Source organism: Nipponia nippon, unplaced genomic scaffold, assembly GCF_047370975.1.
Source record: "Nipponia nippon isolate SJK-2023a ecotype South Korea unplaced genomic scaffold, ASM4737097v1 scaffold_32, whole genome shotgun sequence".
Lineage (NCBI taxonomy): Eukaryota > Metazoa > Chordata > Aves > Pelecaniformes > Threskiornithidae > Nipponia > Nipponia nippon.
In genome coordinates this window covers 5,197,435-5,222,946 of record NW_028262350.1, presented here as the reverse complement: position 1 = coordinate 5,222,946, position 25,512 = coordinate 5,197,435, and the positions used below count along the sequence as shown (strand labels likewise).

The 25,512-nt window shown below is 59.4% G+C and overlaps 2 protein-coding genes across 2 annotated transcripts; both read left to right on the top strand.

Moving 5' to 3' along the window:
• The first annotated feature begins 281 nt into the window (after positions 1-281).
• On the top strand, positions 282-10,999 carry LOC148054290 (alpha-2-macroglobulin-like protein 1). Its single transcript, XM_087769932.1, has 22 exons — positions 282-355; positions 825-1,014; positions 1,334-1,496; positions 1,606-1,658; positions 2,270-2,290; positions 2,867-3,020; positions 3,140-3,224; positions 3,326-3,440; positions 3,860-3,974; positions 4,795-4,904; positions 5,058-5,222; positions 5,871-6,104; positions 6,424-6,481; positions 6,565-6,710; positions 7,015-7,164; positions 7,676-7,897; positions 8,500-8,594; positions 8,713-8,802; positions 9,167-9,392; positions 9,469-9,595; positions 9,897-10,018; positions 10,514-10,999. The coding sequence occupies exons 1-22, from the start codon at positions 282-284 to the stop codon at positions 10,529-10,531; spliced, it is 2,733 nt and encodes a 910-aa protein (XP_087626058.1). The 3' UTR covers positions 10,532-10,999.
• Positions 11,000-12,446: 1,447 nt separating this feature from the next.
• On the top strand, positions 12,447-25,262 carry LOC104012321 (alpha-2-macroglobulin-like protein 1). Its single transcript, XM_087770602.1, has 36 exons — positions 12,447-12,603; positions 13,023-13,212; positions 13,612-13,774; positions 14,076-14,128; positions 14,802-14,822; positions 14,975-15,128; positions 15,277-15,361; positions 15,461-15,584; positions 15,669-15,783; positions 16,506-16,615; positions 16,761-16,925; positions 17,098-17,325; positions 17,655-17,712; positions 17,796-17,941; positions 18,194-18,343; positions 18,536-18,748; positions 19,008-19,104; positions 19,348-19,516; positions 19,696-19,921; positions 19,998-20,124; positions 20,418-20,539; positions 20,721-20,781; positions 21,022-21,096; positions 21,269-21,445; positions 21,637-21,718; positions 21,854-22,010; positions 22,157-22,231; positions 22,419-22,575; positions 22,705-22,922; positions 23,019-23,234; positions 23,308-23,432; positions 23,529-23,619; positions 23,787-23,855; positions 23,959-24,061; positions 24,235-24,276; positions 24,737-25,262. Exons 1-36 carry the CDS (start codon positions 12,530-12,532, stop codon positions 24,766-24,768), a joined length of 4,470 nt encoding a protein of 1,489 aa, XP_087626728.1. The 5' UTR covers positions 12,447-12,529; the 3' UTR covers positions 24,769-25,262.
• The last annotated feature ends 250 nt before the right edge of the window (positions 25,263-25,512 follow it).

The following is a 25,512-nucleotide window of genomic DNA, read 5'->3' as shown; positions in this document are numbered from 1 at the left end:
TCCCTTCCTCCCTGCCAGCGCTCCCTACATGTGGCTTAGTCTGCCAGCTCTGAGCTGGCTCGGCGGTCTCACCACCGTGGGTGTGGTTTGGCTGCCCAGGGCCTTGAACCCAGCAAAACTTGGGTCTGGTGGTTAAACATTGTCCTAGCTGGATGGCTGGGTCCCAGCCAGAGACCTTGCTGGCTTTTGCTTGCTGCCAGCGGAGAGGAAAAGCTTGAGGAGGGGAAGAAATCTCAGTACGGGGACTCTGGGACCACCTTGCTTCCACTTGGCCTCCAAGCATGGGGTCTGCAGCCGCCCTGCCCTGCCTGCTGCTTTGCATCCTATACCTCACAGCTGGAGCATCTGCAAAGCCGTAAGCCTTCTCTGCATCTGCCTGTCCCTGCCTGGTGGGATGGTGGTTGGGCTCAGTGGTGTGACAATCCTTGCCGTGACTGTGGTCGCTGGTCGGGGTGGAAATGCTTGGAGTGGTGGTTGTCCCTATAGGGGACTTTGCACCTGGGGTTGGTGTCTCCAGGCTGCTTTGGTGTAGGTGCAGCCTCACACAAAAGCCAGTGGGTGAGCAGTGCCTTTCCCCCCTCTGCAGATCGACCCCTCAGCTCTTTCCAAAGGTGTTTAGGCAAAGGGGGCTCTTCTCTGGTCTGTGCACTGGCCAGCCTCCCTGGGTAGATGAGGGGAAGGCTGGGTGGCATAGCCCTGCAGAGAGCATCCAGGGCTGGAAAAACCCAAATGCCCTCTGCCTTGAGAGTCTGGACTGGAGGGAAGCACTGGGATTTGGTGGGGGGTCCCTGCTCTCCTCCACTACCCAGGTGTCCCCTCCCCAGGCACTACATGGTGCTCTTCCCCTCCGTGCTCTACTACCCATACACGGGCAAAGTGCACATCCACCTCATGGACCTGGACGAGCCCGTGCGGGTGACCCTCCACCTGGCGAGCAGCCACGGCATCCCCAATGTCACCCTGGAGGAGCAGGGCAGCGATATCCTCCAGCTGAACTGGCCCCGCTTCTCCAATGTGAGTCACAGCCCCGCGACAGGGCTGAGGACCTCGGGAAGGGTTATCCACCCCCTACCCACTGCCAGAGCCGGGCTGGGGGAACTGGGAGGGGACATGGGGTCCATCCTGGATGGGCAATGAATGAGGTGAAGAGTGAAGGGACACGGGGCATGTATGAAGACCTTGTGGGCTGTACCTGTGTCATCTACCCATGCACACCAGTTCCCTGGTGCCTTCATGGGGCAACGGGGGGGTGACGATGGGAGACAGGTATGATGTCTCACCGGCATCCAACATAAAGGCTTTGCAACCCTATCTGCTATGTCCCTCGGGGCAGATTTCTACCCCTCCTGTGGGGATCTACGAGATTGCGCATCTTCACGTCTCCATCCAGGGAGGTTCCCTGCAGGTCTCTGAGCAGAAGAAAGTACTGGTGAAAACCCTGGAGCTGGGGACCTTGGTGCAGACAGACAAGGGTGTCTACAAGCCTGGACAAACTGGTGAGGGGAAGGAGCTGCTGGAAGAGCTTGCACGGTCTTGGGATGGGATCTCCAGGTTTGGGTCCCAGGCCCTAGCACTCACTCCTGCTCCTGTCTTTGCTCTCTCCAGTGAAGTTTCGAATTGTCCGTGTGGATCAAAACCTCATTCCCAGCAACAGGGAGGTGAGACAGGGTCGGGGTGCGGGGGGGCACGGAGGCAATAGGATCCCCATGCACCCAAGAGGATCAGTCTCGGCAGCAGTGGCACAGCATCCAGTGTCCCCATGAACATGGAGGAGACGGGTGTGGGGAGGGAATCCCCCAAACACTGAAGGGATGTGGGATGTGAGAAGTGCTCTTCCCAGTGCTCCCAGCCTGAGTGCCCAGGGTACAGCCCCTTGCTTTTGGCACTGGCACAGGAGATTAATTATTCCCTTTACAGCATCCCTTTGCCTGGCTTCTCTCGTGTGTAGCTTTTATGCACCATTATAACGCCCGCTGGTTTTAGACTCCTGGTGTTATGTGGTGCTGGCAGGCCCAATTGCACAGCTGATGCTGTTTGCACAACGCAGCCTCGCTGTTCGCTTCCCGCTGCGTGGAAAAGGCAGTGCAACGGCTGTGGATGTGGCAGTGGGAGCCGGTCAACAACAGTGGCTCCGAGCCCTGCCGAGCCCCCAGCCCAGCAACCAGCTCTGTAGGGGCAGAGCCAGATCCCACAGGCTCAGCCCCCAGCTCAGCTACAAGCTCAGCTCTCTGTGCTTTGATCATGCTAAATGCTGCTTCTCTCTTTGCAGCTTCCCTTGGTGGCCGTGCAGGTGAGTTGTCACCCTGTGCCAGCCTGTCAGCTCCCTCAGAGGAGCAAAGCACGTGTGTGATCCTGGGGACAAGGAGCAGGGACAGGGACATCCCCACTGCAGGTGCTGAGAGAAGTTACAAGGAGGTGGGAGAAGAGCTTGGGTTCCTCATCTGCATTTCCAGCCCACTCAGGGTCAGCTTGCTGTCTGCCTGCAAGACAGGGAGTCCTCTGGGGAGATGCTGCTAAGGGACAGGTTACACGGATGAAGATGGCAATGGCTATTGCCACAGAGACTTTGACCCAAACTGGAGAACCCCCTGAGCTCCCAGTCTAGGCTGGAGCATCCCCCTGCCAGCTCTGGCTGCTGTAGCCAGGCTGGAGCTCAGCTAACACAGCCCCTGGGGGGAAATTTTCCTTCTGGAGAGGTGATGCCCTCAGGGCTGCTCTGAGTGTGATGGCAGGGCAAGACCTCTGCTTCTTGCAAGGATACACAGGGTGACTTTAGTCCTTGAGGTTGTCAACCCAGCGCCACCACCACGCACCCCATATTCAGCCCCCATGAGTGAGGGCTGATGCCGTGTGTCCCTGTGTGCAGGATCCCAGTGGGAACTGCGTGGCGGAGTGGCGGGAGGTGAGCCCGCGGCAGGGCATCGTGGACCTGTCCTTCCCACTGGCTGCAGAGGTGGCCCTGGGCACGTACACCATCGAGGTGGAGGGGAAGAGACACTCCTTCAGCGTGGAGGAATATGGTGTGTGGAGACGAAGGCTGGGCTTCCCACGGGGTGTTTGGGAGCCATCGCATGGGATGGCAAGAAACTCCCGAAGGAAGAAATGGGCACAATCCCATTCCCTGCTGATCTGCCCCCAGGGCTGTCCCACTTTGAAGTGCTGATCTGGCTGCCCCACATCGTGACGGTGAAGGACAAGAAGATCCCGCTGGATGTCTGTGGGCGGTGAGTCGGACAGCAGCCCCAGCAGCAAGGCTGGCTGCTCCTGGGGTGATGCTCCCCCAGCAGCCTCCCCATCTGCTCTCCTTCTTGCTCCCTCCTGACAGGTACCCGTCCGGGAAAACTTTCCGGGGAAGGGCTGAGGCCAGGCTGTGCCAATTCCACAGATCTATTGTTTTCCCAAAGGGATCTACGAGGATCTGTGCTGAGTTTAGGGGCCAGGTGAGGGCAGCAGGAGAGGGAGAAGGCACGTGAGTGGTGGTCCTGGAAATGTTTCCTCATCTTGGGATGCTTGGGCTGATGATGGGTGGATGCATTATTCGGGCATTGCCAGGTGATCCAACTCTCATGTGAAAGTGCTGCAAACCCAGAGTCATCCCAAAGAGGGCAGCGGAACCGAGCAGGGACTCTTGGGGTGGTCCTCGGGCCAGGATGGGCAGGAATGGGACAGCCAGCTGCATGGCAGGGAGTGGTACCAGCCCTGGGGGGGCAAATTTGCAGGATGCAAGGGTTTCAGGACAGGATGGAGGGAGGCGGCAGCAGTGGGGTGAGTGGCAGCTGGGAGCCCAAGGATGACAGCAGGTGACACTCAAGGGCTCAGCCACAGGGCTGCTGCTAACACGGGTAACTCTCCCCTTCAGACAGGGAGGAACGGCTGCTTCTCCACCGAGGTGCTGGTGGCTTCCTTCAACCTGACCGGCTTCCACTACAGGAGTCAGCTCTATGCCAACGCATCGCTGCTGGAGGAGGGGACCGGTGAGCACAGCCATGCCGACAGCCATCTGGTGATGTCCTGGGGTGGTGGCACCTGGAGGACATGGCACAACTGCTCTGCTCGGGTGTCCCCAGGGTCTCTGTCCTTCCCATCCACAAGCATCAGCCGCTCTGTGCCCTTGCTTTGGTGTCATTTTTCCTCTACTCCTGACTGCTGGAGCAATCCCTTAGGTCCTGAAGGCTGATCAGGACTTTCTTCCCCTTACAACATCCCACCCCCAGCTATTCCTCCATCGTCCACCTCTCCTTCCCCACGCTCTGCCTCCCTGAGACTAGTTAGTGTGCTTGATTAGTGCCTGGAGAACTATCAGGGTAATTATTTTTCTTATCGTGTCTTTCTGACGTTGAATCTAGTTATAAACAGTCGCTATCTGCCAGGGAGGGCTCGTTAGACGCATCCTTAGGGTCAAGTAAAAAGCCCAATTTCAGCACAGTGCAGCTACGAGTGGCCTCTTCTATTTCGTTGCAGCCATTAAGAGGGGCATTTTGGGGTAAAGCTTGGTATTTCGATAGCACACAGAACTAGGCTGAGCGTAGTCCTGCTCACGCTACAGCCCCTGTCACACCTGAGGACCATGTTTTGCATTTGTTGCCCAATGAGTATGGTTTTGCACGGTGCAAACTTGCCCCTAACCACTGCCTGCATGAGGACAGCTTTGTTTCATATGGCCGCTTGCAAAGACAGCAGCAGGGAGCAAACATGTAACGCTGCGTGCTTGAGACTCTCTGACCCATCTTTCCTGGGGGGAAACATCAGGACAAATTGCTGAGTGCCTCTCTCATCTCCCCCTTCTCTCCACAGGGATCTGGCATACAGCGACCAAGAGCTCTATGATTGTGTATGATACAGCCACAATCACCTTTGAAAACACCGATAAATTCTACAAGCCTGGGATTCCCTGCACTGGGACGGTAATGGGGGAGTCCCTGCACTCTGCAGGGCTCTCCTGCACCCTGCTGCACCCAATCCCACTCCCTCTGACCCCCAACCCTGCTCCCTCACCCTGCCCTCTGCCCCACGGCTGCAGCCCAGCCCGGGGCATCTCCCCTCCCCTCCTGGTGCAGGTGCTGCTGAAGGGAGCCAACGGCTCTGCCCTGAAGGAGAAGGAGTTCCTGCTTGTCATTAAGGGGAGAGAAGAAATGCAAAGGAAAACCCTGCTCACGGATGGATCGGGGAGAGCTTCCTTCGAGCTGGACACCTCTGGTTGGAATTACAAGGTCACCCTGCATGTAAGTGACCTGTGTCCCACACCCCTCAGGCACCCTGGATTCAGTGAAGAACACAGGTTTTCTTACGCAAAATCTTCCAGCCTCCCCTTGACCCCATTTGGTCTTTTTGCACCCACAGCATCCTATAGTAAAGTGTTTATTAGCCCTGTTTAATAGCTTACTGCCTGTTGGACCCTAGAGACCCCAGCACCCTTCCTGCTCCTCTGCTCTGGGAAAAGGGGCTACTCTCACTTTTGATGCTTTCTGCAAGTTCTTCCTCTAATTCCTTCTCTCTGCCATACTGTTTTCATATTTCATTGCCGAATTTTGGGTTCCTTTCTACCTTCACCATCTGGGCACAAGATGAGATAGTTATGGGATGCTGTTTCAGTTCCTACCATCTGCCCACATGTGCTGCTTAGCCATGCCTGCCTCCTCTTGCCATCTGCTGGCTACCCCTTTGAGTGTCCTTTGGACAAGCCCCGTGATGGCACGCAGCTCTATTTTTTGGGTGCTGAGCGCAGCTGGATTGCATTTCTTGGCACGCTCCTGTGGGGATGTCACAGCAAAGCACTTGGCAGTTGCAGCTGCAGAGCGGCTTTCCACCCCTACCATGCTCTGCTGCTGAGCTGATCTTTGCCATTGAGAGCCTCGATTTCCACCCCTCAGGGTGAGCTCAAGGATGACCCTCCAGCCTCAGGGCGTGAAGGCAAGGAGTATCTCAACTACAGAACTGTCATTCGCTACCTGTATCCCTACTCTTTGGACAGCAAGAGTTTCCTGAAGATCCACAGGGTGGAAAAGAAGCTGCCCTGCGGCCAGCCCCAGCAGCTCAGAGTGGATTACATGTTTGATGAGAAGACTGTGGGGATTGATCTGCAGAGCCTGGATGTGGTCTTCCTGGTGAGCCTCCACCTGGGGAGAGATGGGAGACTGCACGAAGGGCAGAGCTCAGGGGAGGAGAATGAGGCTGTCCAGGGTGTGGGGTTAAGCCTTCCCCTCCAGCAGAAGCCATTTCCAGCCAGCTTTGGCAGTTACTCTTGGGTTCAGGACTCAGGGATGGACCCTGGAGCTGTCAGGTCTTGGGGCACCATTTCCATCCCTCCTGCAGGATGCGGCTTTAATAGTCTCTCTCTGAGCATCCTCCATGGCCTCCCCTCATCTGCTTGTGCCGGTTCCCTGCTCAGCATTGGTTTTGTTGTTCCCATCTCCTCCCCTGTAGGTTCTGGCCAAGGGGACCATTGCCACCGTCCTCAGGAAAGAGCTGCCTGCAGAGGCTGGTAGGTCCTGAGGCACAGACAGGCTGTGCAGGGCTCTGCTTTCTGTTCCTGGTCCTCATCTCCCCTCCTTTCCCATGGCTCAGGGCTGAGAGGGTCCTTCTCCCTGGAGCTGCCTGTTGGCCCCGAGCTGGCGCCCACAGCCAAGGTGCTGGGCTACGTGGTGCTGCCCGACAGTGAGATGGTGGTTGACAGCACCGAGCTCAAGGTGGCCAAGTGCTTCCCCAACAAGGTGAGCTAAGGCTGCCAGACTTGGGGGAGTTGCTGCTGGGCTCGGTGGGGAGATGTGAGCACTGAGCCTCACTCTTCAGCAAAGCCTTTCCTCATCCCCTGCAACTGGATGGTCCCAGACTCTCCTTTCAGGGAGGGTTTTCCTTCCTCTCCCATTCCTGTTGCTGCTGCAAACCATCTCCTGGCTTTGATCACAGTCCTCGCTCTTCATCCTTCGCTGGCGTTTGGGGTCAGGCTGGGGCACAGAGGTCCTTCCTGGGACCAGCTCCCCACTCCCCTAACCCAAAGGCTTCCCCTCTCTCCAGGTGAATCTGTCCTTCTCGGAGCAGAGGGCTCTGGTGGGCTCGTGGCTCCGCCTGAAGGTGCAGGCTGCCCCGGGGTCACTGTGCGCCGTCTATGCCATGGATCAACGCACACGGTCCTCCGGTCCCAAGGGCAAGCTCAACCCCAGAATGGTGAGTCTGGAGTAACCTTAGTGCTGGGCTGGTCCTGGGCTGGACTGGACTCACTGCTGGGGCGTGAGGACAGCAGTTTCTTTCCGCTGTCACTCATTTTAGGGGAGGATGGTGGGGACCTTGGGGGAGCTGCCTCTGCAGGATGAATGCTGGGGGTCTGGGAGCCCGCAGTGAGCCCCTGCCACCACCCACGGACTTCGAGGCTTTGCAGGGGAGATTGTGCTTTGCTGACCGGGGGCACTGAGCTACAGAATTGCTCTGAGGTGTCTCCTGGGGTGGAAATCTTGAAAACAGGGTGCACGTGGTGGGAAGCATCCCCTGCTCTTGGGGAGAAGAGGGATGGGGCAGTGACAGGCCTCAGCGGAGGGGCTGGGACTGGCGGCAGGGCAGCATCACTGCGATGACCAGGGAGGTGCAGAAGCTATGGGGCGATGCCAGGGGCAAAAGGGGTTGGAGCTTGGCCAGGAGCATTTAATGTCTTTCTCACCCAAAGTTCATGTGTTCAGTTTAGGTCTATAACTTACTCCCAACGTTTTCTGAAGACAGTTATCTTTTTGAAGAACCTGATTCACCTCACTGTTGGCCAGATGGAATCACACACATCATGGCAGCCCTTCCACCCATTAACTGTTTTGATGTGCCAGGGAATAGCTGGCGAGATTGCCACCGCAGGCTGTGGCGCAGGGAGGCACCAGTGTCCAACATCCAGACAGGCTCCTACAGCCTGGTTAAGGTATGAGCCCTCCAGCCCTACCTCACACTCCTCTTCTACCTAGGAAGATTACTCAGAGTGCTGGGGGCACCCGGTCCCTCACCCAGCCCACATCTGCGCTCATGAACCACGCTCTTACATCACCCAAATAATGCGCCCTGCCCCTTGCTTCACCAGCCGGGGACAGACATGTGAAATGCATCTGTCAGTCCAGGCACAGCGGCATTTCACAGGGACGGGGCTAAGCTCTGCTCTTCCCATCACAAATCTGGGCTTGAAGTAAACAGCATAGATTAGCCTGGCATTCCCCTGCTTTTCTGGGGGTGCGTGTTTCCCACTGGCAGCAAACTCAGGGGTCGGGGCTGTTTGGGAATGGAGCGGGTAGAGCAGATCCACCAGACCTTTCCCAACTGCCCCTGGTGCAGCAGCTTCCCCTGGCACAGGTATTCCTCTCCTGCACTCCCGTTGCAGCATGGCGGGGGGGGTCCTGATCTTTGGGAGCTCTGTTCCGGCATGGAGCTTTAAGTGGATGTCAATTCCGTGCTTCAGAGAGGGATGGAAAGGCGTTTCGGTATCTCTGGGCTTCAGCGTGGTGCTATTCTCTCTCATGTGTCATGTTTCAGGATGCCGGTTTGAAAACTGTCACCAACGCTCAGCTGGGCTGTGCATCAAGCATGTACTTCCAAAGCTACCAAAGCCCTTTATACCCCCAAGGCGAGTGGAGAGAATCTGTAACAGCCTCCATGCTGGCTGCAGAAGGACAGGTGGGGACACCCGACATCTTTCCATCCTTTCTGGCAGCACATTCAAGTCGTACCTCTGTTTGCAGGAGCAAGACTGGAGGATGAGCAGGCGGGTGTCATGCAGCACACAGGGATGCAGACGGATTTCTTGGGGACATGGCTGTGGGAGCTGGTCCCTGTGGGGTGAGTGAGGAGCCCCAGCAGACCTCAAGCCAGGAGACTGCCCTTATTCCATCAGCTTCACCTCTGGGTGCAGCGCCCAGACCTCCGGTTCACTGTCCGTGTATCCAGGAGTGACACTGAGACATATCCAGCCCCTTCCCTTGAACCTCAGCACCAACCCTGGGAGAGACCGGAGCAGTCTGTCCTGTAGGCAGGGGATGCTGTAAGAGATAAGAGCACTGATGGTACCTCTGCCCATCTCCAAGCGTGTGATGGCCACCAGTGGTACCCAGGACCTAGAGGAAGGAGGTTGGCATGCTCCTTATGCTGGCTCTGCCCATCAGACCCAGCCTGCAAGGTCCATCCATCTTCTGCCGCCCTGCAGGGAGGGGGGCTCTGCGGAGGTGACGGTGACGGTGCCTGATGCCATCACTGAGTGGGAAGCCGGGATGTTCTGCACAGCCCCGTTGGGCTTGGGGCTGGCTCCTGCCACCACCCTCACGGCCTTCAAGCCCTTCTTCATGGAGCTGGCACTGCCCTACGCCGTGGTCCGCCATGAGGCATTCACCCTCGTGGCCACCGTCTTCAACTACTTGCGGCAGTGCCTGCAGGTGAGCGGGGCTTGGGGGGGAGCCCTGGGTCTGGTGTCCGGTGGGGGCTGATGGAGCCGTGGCCATGGTCTGGCAGGTTCAGGTGACACTGGTGGAGTCAGCAGAGCTGGAGGTGTTGGCAAGCGTGGACGGGGCGTATGGTGGTTGCATCTGTGCAGATGAAGAGAGGACCTTCCGATGGGCTGTGCGAGTCACCAGCCTGGGTACGGAGGGGACAGCAAAGGGCTGGGGTGGGGGAGGAGAGCCCAGCAGTGAGACTCCTTGCAAAACTCCTCTTTGTCACTGCTTTTCTGATCCTTTCCTCCCTCTCCCAGCTCCCTCTCCCCTCCCCTCTCTCCCCTTTCCCTTCTCCACTCTCCAGCCTCTTCCCTCCATTTCCCGGTCCCATTGCACCCGTTGTTGCACCCATTGCACCCTCCTGGTTCCCCGGCTCCCTGGGATGGCTCTGAGATGGATCCAGGCCCTGAGGCAGTGTCACAGCCATGCCCCCATCTGCCTCTGCAGGGAAGGTGAACATAACTGTCATCGCCAAGGCCCTGCACTCAGAGAAGCTCTGTGGCACCGAGATGCCTGTGGTGCCAGCCCAGGGGCACGTGGACACCGAGACAAAACTCCTGACAGTGCAGGTGAGCAGAGTGAGGTGGTGGGCTTGCACCATCCTTTTGCCGGGAGCAGAGCTGCACCCAAAGCACTCGACCCCGGAGCAGAGCAGAGCATCTCCCCATCCCTCGGCCAGGCTGGATGGTGCCTGAGGGCGCTGCAAGGTGCAGGAAGAGCACCAGCACCCAAAGCAAGGAGAGGGTCTGTGCCCATGCTTAGGTACCATCAGTGGAATGGTGCCTCCCCTTCCCTTTTGGGGTGAGATTGGTAGATTTGAGGCCGCTGGCTGTGTGACGTTCAGTTGGCTCCCCTCATCACCCCATGCATGGGGCTGCTCCAAGGACAGCCTGGCTTGGCCCGGGTGGCCCTGAGCTCTCCTGGCTCATCAGAGCCGATGGGCTGCTGGTGGGGATGGGTTCCAGGCAGGGCATTTGTCAGAAACAGGGAGGCATTTCTGGGACAGAGAAGGGCAGGCTGACTCTGATCCTGGTCTCATACATGCTGTATTCCTGGTTTTAAAGCCTCCAAGACCGATGTGAAGGAAAATTGCAGCTGTCTGGCTGTCCCTCTGCTCCCGACCCCATCGTACCCCACCAGAAAGCCACGGTCTCGAGGCCTGGCAGTCTTTTCCCATCCCTTCGTCCCCTTTGCCTGACCTGGCAGAAGCCTGGAGCAACATGGTTGAGACGAGGACTCCGAAACCCAGCCCTGCTCCCCAGCAGCCCTGCCATCCTGAGGGGGTCGGGGGCTGCCCAGGGAGCAGCCGCTTTGCTGCCCACCGCGGAGTCGTGGTTGCCCTTGAGCTGATGCCAGTGCAATCCCTTGGACAGGAGACCAGAGCAAGTGAGCTGACCCTGGGCTGACAAAAAGCCTTGGGAGGTCAGTGCAAGCCTGATGGCTGGGCACGGAGAGGATGCTCAAGGCTGCCCTGAGTGCAGCCCTGTCCCTGTCCCTGCTCAGCCAGGCTGAAAAATGAAGAAAAATGCAAGTGGGATAAGGGAAGTGGAAGCAGCAAAACGTTTTTCTTGCAAGAAAGCTCCCTTTCTTCAGGCTCTTTCCCACCATCCCTGACCAAAGCCAGCCCTGTGTCCCAAAACACACTTTGTGTTAGGGGCTCAGCACTCCTGTCCACCTTAATGATGTGTAAGAGGGGACGTACCTTCACTTTGCTTTGCTGAATAAAAAGCTGAGACCAAACCAGAGACAGCATTCATTGCACAGGCAACAAGGCAGCAGAAGAAACAGCAGAACGTGGGGCCAGTGGTGCCTGGTCAGGAGAGGCTGGGGGACAGCACACTCTGGCTCCTGCTCCGAAGTCAACAGCAGCATCGAATGCCAAATCCTCCGGGCAATATTTCCGCTCAGCAGCCCCCCAGGCACCGACTGGAGAGGCAAAGGCCCGCCCTGCTCCCGAATCGATCTCCCCTTGGCCACACTGCTCATGGCCCCCACTGCATCCCGCCCCGTGCTCTGAAGGGTCCGATGGCCCTGAGCTCCTTGTCATGTTGAACTGTCACCAGGATGCCTGTCAGGGCACTGACCCATGCCCACATCCCAGGGTGGCAGGATGGGCTCGGAGCCATGTTCCCACCTCCTGTCCACGGGGGTGGTGGGGACCAGCCTCCTTCAGCCACTGACGTGGTGTGGGGCTGCTCCCGAAGGGCAGGGAGGTGAGCGCAGGGCTGGATCCAGCAATACTCGAGCAGGGCAGGCATGGGGACAGCAGCCATGGTCATCCGAGAGCCCATGAGAAAGAGGGCACGCATTGCTTCCCTCAGCGCTGCCTCTGCCTCTCCCCATGTCCCCAAAGGGAAGGGGACTGCAAAATCCTGGAGCAGGGGATGCACTCAGGACACCGTGTGGCTGTCGTGGAGCTGCCTCAACTTTCCTAAATTCCCACCAGGACAGAAAGAGGCAGCTCAGCCCAGGCCCTGGCTGGAGTCCGGCTCCCAGGCGTGGTGCACAGAGGAATGAGAGCGGGTGGAGCTGGCACAACAGCCCAACACCGTCCTGCTCCTGTGCCCATAACTGATTTGATGGAATTGGAAGAAACTGGGCAAAAAGACAGCCTGAGACGTGCTATGAGCCCAAACAGCCACTGTTTGGCTAAATTTGAAATACTTGGAAACAAGCCCTTCTGAGAAATTGCCACCAACTCACAGACTGTTCTCATGATGTGCTGCCTACTTTAATGTGGGAAACTCGTTCCCGCTCCCTCCTGCCATCATTTCCCAGCAAACCAGTGTGTAGGTGGGTCCTGCCCCCTGATTTTGAATCTCTATAGCCTATGGGAACCTCTCCTCAAATTGCAAAAATCTGTCAGAGCCTTGAACCCAGGAGGCTGTGGGCAGATGGTAAACATTGCCTTGGCTATATCTGCAGGTCCACGCTGGATCCCTCTGCCAACCCTTGCTTGCTCGCTCGCTGGATGGAAAGCAAAGATCTCATTTCAGAGCCTGCAGCAGAGCAGACGCAGGGCTACAGCAATCCAACACCTGGAGAAGGAGCCTCCCCGATATCTGCTTGCAGCTGGAGACATGAGATCCCCAGCTGCCCTGCCCGTCCTGCTGCTCCTCATCCTGCACCTCACAGCTGGGGCATCTGCAGCTCTGTAAGCCCTCTCTCTGTCTGTCTGTCCGTGCCTGGTGGGAGGGCATTTAACTTGGCTCCTCGGCAGTGCCTAGTGGGAGCTAATCCTTCCCGTGCATGTGATTGCTGGCCATGGGGGAAATGTTGTCCCTGCCCATGAGCATCGAGGTCTTGGCACCCAGGGGCTGCTGGGGCTGGTGGCTCTGGGATGGTTTGTTGTAGGTGCTGCCTCACTTGCAGCTGATGTGTGAACAGAGCCTTTGCTTTGCTGAGCTGAGGAGTCAGGGGGAGCCCAGAAGCAGAGTGGGGAGGCTGCAGGAACTGGTCCTGCACTCCAGTACAGGTTTCTGTGCACCCAGGAGCTCTTCAAGACCTCCGTTGGGTCTGTACCAGGATGTGCCTCATCCCCACGCCTCTCATGTCAGCACTTCTCCTTGCCAGGAGTTATGTGGTCACATCCCCAGCTGTGATGTACCACCCACACACAGTGATGCTGTGGGTCCATCTCAGTGGCCTCCACGAGCCTGTCCAGGTGACCGTCCAGCTGCAGAAAGCAGATGGGACCCATAACATCACTCTGCTGGAGAGGAAGGTCCAGGAGCCTCATCTGTACCTGAACATCACCTTCCCTGTGAGTGTCACCCCACACACAACTGTAAGCATGGAGGGGGATGCCCTGGACACCCCGCTGCCTCCAGGCAGAGCAGTTCCCACCAGCTCCCCTGAGCGTGAGGCTGTGGTCCCCTGTGGGGCTGGGAGCAGGCGTGACTTCCCCATCTTTTGGTAGAGTCTCATCCCCAATGCAGGCAAAATGACTCTAGGCTCAGCCCAGTTATTCGGTGGCTGAAATAATCCCTCAGTAGCAGACCTGCAGACTAGGGCAGGGTGTCAGGGGGACATTTCTTCCCAGCCCCTGGCTTGGGGAAGGTGTCCCTGTGGGTGAAGAATGCTCTGGGTCACTCGGAGTGAGCAGAGCATATCCATGGCATATCCCTTGTCCTTACCCAGTGCCTGGTGTTTCCCCTGGCAGGCTCCAGCCCCCACCACAGGGAAGGAGGAAATCGTAGACCTGCACATCTCAATCCAGGGAGAGTCCCTGGATGTCTTCAAGAAGAAAAAGGTGATGCTGAGAGCCCTGGAGCCTGGGATCTTCATACAGACAGACAAGGCTGTCTACAAGCCTGGACAGGAAGGTGAGGGGGGCAGGATGGACCACGCTGCTCTGGGCTGAAGGACCTGGTGGGAGAAGGGTGCAGGAGGTTCAGCCTTGCTCCTACGCTGCATGGAAACAGGAGGGCTCATCCTGGGATGCACTGGGACCCCCAGCACTGGACCAGGGCAATGCCAGGACACGCTGGCAGTGCTGGAGGCTGTGGTGCTTGGGGGGCAGTGCCCCACTGCAGGGCTCAGGGTGGATTTCCATCCACCTTCCCCATGGGGAACCCCCCTCCCTGCGGATGCACTCATCCCTGCATTCCCGTTTGCTCTTTCCAGTGAAGTTTCGAATTGTCTCTTTGGATAAAGACTTCACTCCCAGCAGTAAGAAGGTGAGAGCAGGGCTGGGGAAGAGGGGAGGCAACAGGGCTCCTCTGCACTGCCCTCCTACAGCCTCGGCAAGCCATGAGGGAGGTGTGGGAGTCAGCCAGCGCCTTTCCCCTTAGGAATCCTGTCCCAGCCAGCTCTGCCTGGCTGGCTGCGCTCCCCAGGGGCAGGGATGCCCTGTGTTGTTCGCACAAAATTCAGCAGGCTAAGGAAAGAGAAAGCAGAATTGCACGTGTGACATGGGAACATACCCACTTAAACTTTCAGTTAGGGATGTAGCGATGGTGAGTGGCACATAGGGAACGTGCTATTGATAGCCATCAAGTCATCAGATGCCAGGATTGCAGGCGAGTTCAGTCTCTGGCACCCCGAAGCAATCATCTGGGTCTCTGGAAGTGACAGGAGGTTCCTAGATGAAATGGTTGCTGGCTTCTTGCGAAGGCACTAGGAGATGCCACCTCTACATGCCATGCTGGCAGTGCCCTCAGTTCATCCCAGCTAGAGCTGCCCACAGGCTCAAAATTAATCCCAAAGCAAATTGAAGGGTTGGAAATTCACAACACCCCACAAATAACTCTCCCTCTACTCCATCCATGGCTTCATAGATGTCCCCACCCTGGTGAGACCCCAAGGAAGGCTTTGAATTTCTCTGCTAACCATCTTCTCTTTGCCTTGCAGCTGCCCCTTGTGTTCCTGAAGGTCAGTCTGAGAGATGGAGGGAGGCTCCTGGGCAGCGTGGGCTTGGGAAGGCAGCATGGCTGGGAGAGGAGAAGCATAACGCAGCCATGGGCTGCTTTATCATGGGGTGCTGGGGTTCCCAGAGTGCTGACGCCGTGTGTCCCTGTGTGCAGGATCCCAGCGGGAACCGCATCGCACAGTGGCGGGAGGTGAGCCCGCGGCAGGGCATCGTGGACCTGTCCCTCCCGCTGGCTGCAGAGCCAGCCCTGGGCACGTACACCATTGAGGTGGAGGGGAAGAGACACTCCTTCAGCGTGGAGGAATATGGTACGTGGGGACTGGGAGGTGCATGGAGGGTGGGAGCCCCACCTTGGCATGTCCCTGTGGGCAGCATGTTTGTGCCGCCCTGGCCACCCAGGCACCGTTATCCTTGTCCTGGGAGCGACAACCCTCTCTCCTTTTGCTTTGCCATCAGTGCTGCCCAAATTTGAGATGACCATTGATCTCCCTGCCGTGGTGCTGGAGAAGGACAAGAAGTTCCAGATGGAGATTTGTGGACGGTGAGCCCAAAACAGGCTGTGCCGGGAAGAGGGATGGGATGCGGGCATCTGACATGATGTGGCCCATCAGGCACACCTTCACCACCCTCCACCCAACAGGTACACCTACGGGAAGCCCGTCCAGGGGAAGGTCCAGGCCAGCTTGTGCCAGCCCTTCAGGAACATCGGGATCCTGCACAGACTTGACCAGAAAGAGATGAACTGCATCGAGGTTGGCGGGCAGGTGAGCACTGCCGGGGAGTGTGGGTGCCACTGGGACAGCCCCTTCCCGGGACTGCTGCTAACAGGGTTGACTCTGTCCCTCCAGACCAAGAAGAACGGCTGCTTTTCAACAGAGGTTTTGTTGAGTGCCTTCAACCTGACCAGCTCCATGTATAAGAAACGATTCCAAGTCCAGGCATCGCTGGTGGAGGATGGGACAGGTGGGGATGGCGGTGTTCTCCTGCTTGGGAATGGGCATTGCCACTGGTGCATAGTTTTGCATTCATACCTGTGTGCACCCAAATGCACATGGCATGGGGTCTCCTCCGGGGAAGCCCAAAAGCAATGCTGTGATTTAGAGGTGCACGTGTCTGGGGACCGGTTCCAGGTGGGGATATGAGCCAGGTCAGCCAGGCAGTACTTCTAATTCTGACCAGAGAAATGGTCAGGGGGCAAAAACAGCTTTCCAAGACCCAACAACTCTCCTGATGCTATGGCTAGCAGTGAGTTGAGTCCTTGCAACACAAAGCAGTGGTTTCACCCAGTCCAGTGGCATGGCTTTGTTCTTCGAGATAATCCACCTCACCCAACACCTCAGTCTCACCAGAAATGACTGCCAGTGGCTTGGCTTCAGAAAAAAAGGAGAAGACCAGGGGTTGTCCCAGGCCCACCGGCACTGAGGTGGCCCTGCATCATGGTGCTTTGGTGAAGTACCTTTTGTGAAGTTTCTGCAGCCAGCTGCACCTTGGCTTTAGGTCTAAAACATGCCGTAGAGGTTTTCCTCCTCTGTAGGAGGTGCGAACTGTGCTTGAAGCTGCCGGCTGCAGAGGGAAAACCTAAAACATCCAGGGACCTTTTCTGCACCATGACGGGGGATCTGGCAGCAGCTAACTCGTGCCCTGTGTCCCTACAACACCCTCAGCTCTCCGCTCCCTCTCCACAGGGCTGGAGCTGAAAAACACCAAGAGCTGCAAGATTTTACCTGAAATCCTCACCATCACCTTTGAAAACACTGATGATTTCTACAAGCCTGGCATCCCCTACACTGGGACGGTAATGCGGGGGTCCCCGCACCCCGCAGGGCTCCCCTGCACCCAATCCTGGTCCCACTGACCCCCGAACCCCGCTCTCCTACCCCTGCCCTCTGCCCCACGGCTGCAGCCCAACCTGGGGCATCTCCCCTTCCCTGCCAGTGCAGATGCTGCTGAAGGGAGCCGACGGCGCCGCGCTGCCGCAGAAGCAGCTCTTGCTCATCGTTAGCCAGCAAGGAAAAGATACGAGACAGACCTTCCTGACAGACAGATCGGGGAGAGCTTCCTTTGAGCTGGAGACCTCTGGTTGGAGTGACATGGTCTCCCTGCGTGTAAGCGACCCGTCTCCCACCCCTCGGGGGTCCCTGTGCTGCTTTCTCCAGCAGTATGGGGCTGGGCACCTCTCCAAGCCAAGAACCTGCATCAGTGGTGCCTGGTGATGGGACCAGCATCTCGTGGATTCTGGACAGCTTCACCACCTTGATTTCTACCTCCATCACTCAGGGTCAAGTCAACGAGGCAGCTCAAACCCAGAACGACAGCTCACCGCTCATCTACCAAAATGCCTATGCGTATGTCAGCCCCTTCTTTTCGGCGAGTAAGAGCTTCCTGAGGATTCGCCGGCTGGAGAGCGAGCTGCCCTGCGGTCAGCCCCAGCAGCTCTGGGTGGATTACATCTTCAGCAAGAAGGCCTTGGGGACCGAGCTGGAGAGCCTGGATGTGGTCTTCCTGGTGAGACCCGGCCCGGGGAGGGCGGGCAGCAGGCGCTAGGGAGGTTGTGTGCAAAGGTCCATATCTACACACATGTTCATGGTTGTGTCCCTGAGGACAAGACAATGAGCCATCTGTCCTGGCTAGACAGAGGGACCTATGCTACGCTGTTAGTAGAGGTGTCTGCTGGCACTGTTGGACCTGCATGCCAATGGGAGATGTTGGGGGGGCTGGAGACAGGGCAAGGTCAAAACCCATCCCAACTTTTGACCCTTGGGTCCATCTTCCATCAGGGCATTTCGGTTGCCCACTCAGCATTGGTTTTGTTGTTCCCATCTCCTCCTCTGTAGGTTCTGGCCAAGGGGACCATTGCCTCCATCCTCAGGAAAGAGCTGCCTGCAGAGGCTGGTAGGTCCTGAGGCACAGACAGGCTGTGCAGGGCTCTGCTTTCTGTTCCTGGTCCTCATCTCCCCTCCTTTCCCACGGCCCAGGGCTGAGAGGGTCCTTCTCCCTGGAGCTGCCTGTTGGCCCTGAGCTGGCGCCTGCAGCCAAGGTGCTGGGCTACGCGGTGCTGCCTGACAGCGAGATGGTGGCTGACAGCACCGAGCTCAAGGTGGCCAAGTGCTTCTCCAACAAGGTGAGCAGAGGCTGCTGGAGATGGGGGAATTGCTCCATGGCTTGTTCATAGCTGCATGCCCTGAGGTCCACCCTGCTCCAGATGTAGCACAGCATCACAGTCTCTTTAACCCATGCCCTGATCCCCAGACCCTTGAGCCTGATTTTATCGTTGTCTAGAAGAGACCTCCATGTATGTGGCTTGGTCTTGCTCCTCCATGGGAGGTGGCTCCCCCTCCTGTCCTTGCCCCCTCATGCCCCTGTCCCTCCCCAGGTGAAGATGGCTTTTTCGGAGGACAGGGCTCTGCCTGGCTCGGTGCTTCGGCTGGAGCTGGAGGCTGCCCCAGGGTCCCTGTGCGCCATCCGTGCCGTGGACCGCAGCGTGCTGCTCTTGAAGCCTGAGGCTGAGCTCAACACGGAGGCGGTTAGTGGTGGCACTGCCCAGGACCCCTTCTGCAGCCCCAGGGACCAGCCAGGGATGGGGGGGAAGAGACGACACTGGCGTGGGCCTCCCCTACGGGGACTCGGTGCCATAGTGGCTCCTGGGCAGTCCTGCTCCTGGGCAGGGGGTAGGTGCCTGGGTGGTTTTGTACCTAGCACACATGTTTATTCCCAGGTCTACAAAGTACTCCCTGAATTCGACTACCCTGGAAGCATTCAGGACCCGCCACCCTGTTCATCGTTTTCCTGGAACTATCCCCCGGACTTTGACATTCCCATCACCCCATTTGCACCGAGACGACGAGACTTCTTTCGCCCTCCAAGGAGGCATCTCTTACCTTTACCATTTTGGAGGACTTCCCAGATGAACACCTACAAGTTATTTCAGGTAAGGGCCCTGCCCACCTGTGCCTCCTCGTTCCTCTTCATCCAGGAGCCGGCTGTGGTTTGCTCAGGCTGCCAAGAAACCACAGAAACATCCCGTGAAAGCCACACTCGTGGCAAAGGTCTTTCCCTTTCCCACGGACGCCGGGCTCCAGTCCTTCTCCACTTGTCTTCTTCTGCAACCCTATGACTATTTGCTGCTGGGATGGGGATATTCCTCCTGCTGGGTTTTGGAGATGGACAACCTCTTTTCTTTTTCACAGAACGCAGCACTGAAACTTTTCACCAATGCCAAGACCAGTGATGTCTGCAAGGAGAGGTTCGGCTTCTATGGGATGGCGGGTCCCCAAGGTCCCAGAGGTCAGCAGAGCCCTTGGCTTTCTTGCTCCACTGAGCCCCCTCAGGAGAAAAGAGCAAAGAGCTGGTGCCCAGGCCTGGCTCCTGTGTCCTCAGGGGGACTTGGAGCCATCCTGAAATACACTCGGCATCAAAGGGATTGAAGAGGATTGAAAAGGATTTTGGCCACCTTTGGGCTGCCTGCAGGCGAGGTCCAGCTAAGATGCAGAGACCTGTGGACCCTAATTTCTGCTCTGCCTTTTCCAGATGTCTTTGATTCCGACATCCAGTATTTACCGAGAGAAACGAATGTCCCAGAACTAATGACCCATGCTGTCGCAAAACTAACAAACCATGTCGGTGCTGTCCAGGAAGAGCGACCAGCACCCCGGACATATTTCCCAGAGACGTGGCTGTGGGACCTGGTCCCCGTGGGGTAAGTGAGGACAGTCCCCATGGGGCTGGTCCTCTCCCCACGTCCCCTCCTGCATGGAGGGAGGTTGGGGACCTCAGGACAGCTCCTTCTTCCACAGGGAGGGAGCCAGCCCAGCTGGGGATGACACCAGCTGTGGGTGAACATGGTGGGATGGCCTCATGATGTTCTCCATCCCACAGGGAGTGGGGCTCTGCGGAGGTGACGGTGACGGTGCCCGATGCCATCACCGAGTGGGAAGCCGGGATGTTCTGCACAGCCCCGTTGGGCTTGGGGCTGGCTCCTGCCACCGCCCTCACGGCCTTCAAGCCCTTCTTCGTGGAGCTGGCACTGCCCTACGCCGTGGTCCGCCATGAGGCATTCACCCTCGTGGCCACCGTCTTCAACTACTTGCGGCAGTGCCTGCAGGTGAGCGGGGCTCGGGGGGGAGCCCTGGGTCTGGTGTCCGGCGGGGGCTGATGGAGCCGTGGCCATGGTCTGGCAGGTTCAGGTGACGCTGGCAGAGTCGGCGGAGCTGGAGGTGTCGGTGAGTGTGGACGGGGCGTACAGTGGTTGCATCTGCGCAGATGAAGCAAGGACCTTCCGATGGGCTGTGCGAGCCACCAGCCTGGGTACGGGACATGGGGGCCACAGCAGGACCCCCCCTGCCCTGCTGCTTGGGGACCCCCTCGGAGGATGGGGTGGGCAGGGAGGATGGGAACAAATGCAACGCCACCTGGGAAGCTCTCCTCCACTCCACTCTCACCCTCCCCCTTGCCTCCCAGCGCTGCTCCTCAACCTGGTGACCCCCATCCCAATCCAGCCAGCTCCACACAAAGGCCCAGGGCTGATGCAAGCCCATGGGGCTGCAGTGCGGGCTGGGGGGAGGCTCCATGGGGACTGAGTGCCCCACTTGCATCTGCAGGGGAGGTGAACATCACTGTCAGCACTGAGGCCCTCAGCTCCAAGGAGCTCTGCGGCAACGAGATGCCCGTGGTGCCAGCCCAGGGGCGCGTGGACACCGTGATAAAGCCCTTGCTGGTGCAGGTCAGACAGATTTTGGCAGAGGAAAGTGGGACGGGTTTGGGGACAGGGTCCGAGCAGCCCTCAGGGTGCAGCAGGAGGACTGGGAGTGGGACAGCACCCAGCCCCGAGCCCGGGCTGCAGGCATGACCCTAGGGAACATGGCTCGTCCCTTCTGATCGACTCTGATGCTGCTTCCCTACAGCCCGGGGGGATCCTGGTGGAGAAGGCGCACAACTCCCTGCTCTGCCAGGAAGGTAGGACCGGCCGGGGGTGTCCAGCAATGACGTGGGGAAGTGGAGTAGGGACGCTTGGCCACTGGTAGCAAGGGCCACCAGGCCCAGAGGAGCCAAGGACCAGGGTCCATAGACGCTCTTGGCTGAGATGCCCCAACCCAGCTTTGAGCCTACAGAGGGTCAGAGCCGGAAGGGGCCGGGCGAGGGTGCCAGGGGGCCGGGCGGGGAGGAGGTGAGCATCCCCACTGTCATTGCCCTCTGTCCCCACAGTCACTGAAGAAATCTCCCTGGAGGTTCCTGCAAACATCTTGGAGGGGTCCCAGCGAGCCCACATCACCGTGATGGGTAAGGGACAGGCGGGGGATGGGGGACCACCCGGGGCAGGGAGGGTGCGGAACTCCATGGCCCAAGCTCAGCAGGAGGTGAGACTGCCCAAATATGAGACGGGAGAGGATACGGGGTGCTGGTGGCAGGGGCCACAGCCAGTGACGGTGCTTCCCATGTCCCCCCGGGACAGGTGACATCATGGGGAATGCTCTGCAGAACCTGGACCGTCTCTTGGCCATGCCCTACGGCTGCGGGGAGCAGAACATGGTCCGCTTCGCCCCCAACATATACATCCAGCAGTACCTGGAGAAGAGCGGGCAGCTGCACCCCGACATCCGCGCCAAGGCGCAGGGCTTCCTGCAGAGCGGTGAGCGTCCCCGGTCCCCTCCTCTCCCTGTCCCACCCTGCCTTGGTGGCAAGAGACACCACCGCCCCTTATCCCCCCTCCCCGTTTTCTACCTACGCCCTGGGGTGGGTCTGGGCTCCAGGCTGCCTCTGGGGTCCCCTGGGGGTGTAAGGACCACTGTGCAAAAACTCGTCCCCATCTCCTCCCTGCAGGGTACCAGCGAGAGCTGCTCTACAAACACGATGACGGCTCCTACAGCGCCTTTGGGAAGAGCGATCCCGGGGGCAATACCTGGTGAGGGACTGCATGGGGCTCGGGCAGGCTGTGCAGCGGCATCCTGCCGGGGACCGGCCAACCTGGGGCTCTTCCTGCCACCAAGCGTACCTTAGCCACGGTCTCCCATCCCTCTGATGTCTCTCTGGCTCGTAGGCTGACAGCATTCGTCCTCAAGTCCTTTGGGCAAGCTAGAGCCTACGTGGCCATCGAGGAGCGGCACATCACGGATGCGCTGCGCTGGCTGCAGGAGAAGCAGCAGAAGACAGGCTGCTTCCGTAGCGTGGGGAAGCTTTTCAACAACGCCCTGCAGGTGGGTCGGTGGGGTGGGACATGGGGACATGCGGCCAGAGCTGGGTTGGCGCTGGCACATCCCTGGTGTGCGGTCTAGGCAGTGGGGGAGTCCCTGTGCCGGTGGCGTGGCATGGTTGGACCCATCTCCCGCTGTCCCCTTTGCAGGGTGGCGTCTCGGATGAGCTCTCTCTGTCGGCTTATGTCACGGCTGCGATGCTGGAGCTGGGGCTGTCCCCAACGGTGAGGATGACCCCATCTTCCCCAGAGGGGTTGGTGGGGTGGGGATGGGTGCTGGGGGAGGGAGTCTGGCTGTTCCAGGCCACCTCCTAGCCTGACCTGGGTGCCAGCTGGTCTCACTGGGCAGAACCGGGGTCTCTGAGTGATGCCCACACCCAGGGACTGGCTCCTGACTCCGTTCCCGTGCCAGGACCCAAAGGTGAGCTCAGCCCTGAAGTGCCTGGAGGCTTCGGCCACGGACGACCCCTACACGCAGGCGCTGCTCGCCTATGTCTTTGGGCTGGCGGGGCGCAGGGAGCAGCAGCAAACCCAGCTGCAGAGCCTGGCCCAGCACAGCGTCAGCGCAGGTACAACCCGGCACGGGCAGCGGCTCCTCCAGGCAGGGCCAGCCTCTGCCTGGGTCACCCCATCCCACCCCCGGTCCCCTGGGACCCCCAGAGCAGGGGTCTGAGCTCCCAAACTCCCTTCTCTCCCAGACGGGCAGCTCTACTGGCAGAGGAAGGGGAAGGCTCTGCCCCCCTCGCAGCCCTCCTGGGCGGCCGCCGCACCGGCGGAGGTGGAGATGACCGCCTATGTCCTCCTGGCCTACCTCTCCCAGCCCCAACTCTCCTCTGCTGACCTGGCGACTGCTTCCCAAATTGTCCGCTGGCTTAGCAAACAGCAAAACCCCTACGGGGGCTTTGCCTCCACACAGGTACTGGCACCAGGGTCCATGCGGCTGCTCGAAAGCATCCCCTCCCTCTATCTGCAGTCAGGGGTGACCCTGGCTCGGTGCTTTCTCCATGCCCAGGACACCGTGGTGGCCCTGCAAGCCCTGGCCAAGTATGCCGCCTTGACATACGGCAGCAACGGGGACTTCATGGTGACAGTGACGTCCCCGACAGGCACCACGCAGGACTTTGTGCTGCACAACAGCAACCGGCTGGTGCTGCAGCGGGCGGCTCTGCACGAGCTGCCGGGCACGTACAGGGTGCGAGCCCACGGGCAGGGCTGTGCCCTGGTGCAGGTGGGTACGGCCCAGGGTCCCCGTCCCCGTGCAGTGCCCGCTCGGTGGCTCTAACCCTCCTGCGTCACCCCAGGTGACCCTGCGCTATAACGTGCCACCCCCTCCGAGCATGGGGACGTTCGACCTCCGCGTGGAGACGGAGCCTGGGGAGTGCACAGGGGATGCCAGCGTCCGCTTCCGCCTCCTCCTCCGGGCACGGTAGGGGCTGGGGCTTCCCCCCGGCTTTGGGGGGAGCTGGAGCAGCCAAGGAGGGAGGACAGACCCCAACCCCACCCCGGGGCTCTGCCCTTGCAGGTACACTGGGGAGCGTCCTGCCACCAACATGGTCGTCATCGAGGCCAAGCTGCCATCTGGCTACATCCCAGACAAGAGCTCCGTGGTGGAGGTGAGGAGCCCCCGCCGCTCCCAGGACCCCCTCTGGGACACCCACCCTGCCACTGAGTCCCTGCCCCTCGGGGGCAGCGGGACATGGAGGGGCACCCACTCGGGGTGCTGGCCCTGGCTGGGGCACCCACGAGCAGCTGATGCCCATCCTGAGCCGTGTCCCTCCAGCTGAAGAGGCAGAAGCTGGTGAAGAAGGTGGAGGTGCAGCCCGACCAGGTGACGATTTACCTGGACCAGGTGAGATGGGGCATGGGGACAGGAGCAGCACCCCGCGCACTGGGGTGTGGGGATGCTTCCCCATCGTGGATGGTTGCACCTCACCCTTGGGCCATCTCCGCAGCTGACGAAGGAGGAGGAGAGCTTCGCCTTCACCGCCACACAGGACTTCCCGGTGAGGAACCTCCAGCCGGCCACTGTGACGCTCTACGATTACTATGAGACGGGTGAGCCCTGCCAGGGACGTGGCCCTGGGGTGCCTGGCCCCGCTGCCACCCCTTTGCAACCCCAATGGCTCAGACGGGGTCTGGCTGAGCTTTCAGTTCCCATTGATGAGCTTTGGCTCGTTAACGGGAGCAGCTCACCCTGAGTGCGCTGGTCACCATCCCTCCCGTTGCAGGTGACCGCACAGATGCTGCCTACAGCGCACCTTGCAGCGCAGGTACGGCTGAGCCCGACAGGGCTGAGGGGTCACCCCACCATCGCATTGGCACCCTGACGGGGACCCGCCGACCCTGAAGGGCCAACCTGGGCTGCGCTGAGCCCCTGGACTCAGGGGAAGGAAGGCAGCGAGTGGGGATGGAGGAGCCCAGCCTGGAGCCCTGGATTGATCGATGGGGACTTGCTGGCCAGAGCCTGGTGGGGCTAGAGGTCAGGGAGGACCCAGGTGTCCAGGGTGTGGGGTGCAGAGGAGCTGTGCCTCTTTGAGGGGGCTCAGACCCCCATCAGCCCTGGCCTTCCCTCCTGTGCACCTTACGGAGCTCCCCACCCATGGGTTTGGGGTCACAGAGGGGATCAGACACTGAGCTGGCAGGGATGGAGCTCAGCTGGAGGGACAGGGGCAGCCCAGGGTGGCCGCAGGGGCAGAGGGGCTCACAGCACCCCCCTATTTCATTTTGAAGGGGCTGACGGTCAGGAGCAGGAAAACTTCTAGCACAGCCTGAAGCCTGGCAGCTGCTCCCCTCCACTCGCCCCAACTCCCTCAGCCACCGAGGACCACGACGGCCGACCGTCTCTGCTCCCGCCCTGGCCACAGCCCCGACCCTCCACGGGGGCAGAACATGTTCCAGGGAAGCTCACAGCACCACTGGCACCCAGCACGGCACGGCTTGCTCTGGACTCAGCCACTTCTCCCTGTAGCGCAGCTCCCACCCCACCACGACACAACACAGCCACAGCCGAGGGGCTGACGCAGACCCACGGGCAGACGTCTTGCTGCTCTGCAAGCCTCTGCCACCGATACTTGACTTTGACTTTGGTTGAGCAGCCAAGCGGTGGCTTTACAGGGACACCAGATCTGGCCTCTCCACTCCCCGCGGCACCTGAATGGGACCAAGACCTCCTCCCTCCTGCCAGCCCAACTGTCCCTTCCCCAGCAGGTCCCCACTGCCACTCACCCCGCCGTGCTCTCCCTGGGAGTCACGGTGCTACCCCAGCACTAACGTGGTGCCACTGTCACCAAGAGGGACCCGGGGACACCTCCGCAATCCGGTCAAAACAGATTCAGGCACTCGTCGACAGAGAGAAGCCGCAGTCCCCCCAGCCCCTGCCCTGGGTCTAAATAAATACATTTGCTCAAGTGCGTGTTTTCTCTTGGTCTTTCTTTTCTTAACCTTGCAGGGTCCCGCAGCAGGAGGGGGAGGGACGGAGGGCTGTGGGGATGGGGTGGCTGCTGCGG

What these genes read in the sequence shown, in the direction of transcription:
- LOC148054290 (XM_087769932.1), top strand. Translation starts at nt 282, where the DNA reads ATGGGGTCTGCAGCCGCCCTGCCCTGCCTGCTGCTTTGCATCCTATAC. An exon ending in CTTCAGCGTGGAGGAATATG is followed by an intron (nt 3,021 to 3,139) that starts GTGTGTGGAGAC and finishes ATCTGCCCCCAG; the next exon opens with GGCTGTCCCACTTTGAAGTG. An exon ending in GCTGCTGGAGGAGGGGACCG is followed by an intron (nt 3,975 to 4,794) that starts GTGAGCACAGCC and finishes TTCTCTCCACAG; the next exon opens with GGATCTGGCATACAGCGACC.
- LOC104012321 (XM_087770602.1), top strand. Translation starts at nt 12,530, where the DNA reads ATGAGATCCCCAGCTGCCCTGCCCGTCCTGCTGCTCCTCATCCTGCAC. An exon ending in AGAGCTGCCTGCAGAGGCTG is followed by an intron (nt 17,713 to 17,795) that starts GTAGGTCCTGAG and finishes CCCACGGCCCAG; the next exon opens with GGCTGAGAGGGTCCTTCTCC. An exon ending in CCAGCACAGCGTCAGCGCAG is followed by an intron (nt 22,576 to 22,704) that starts GTACAACCCGGC and finishes CTTCTCTCCCAG; the next exon opens with ACGGGCAGCTCTACTGGCAG.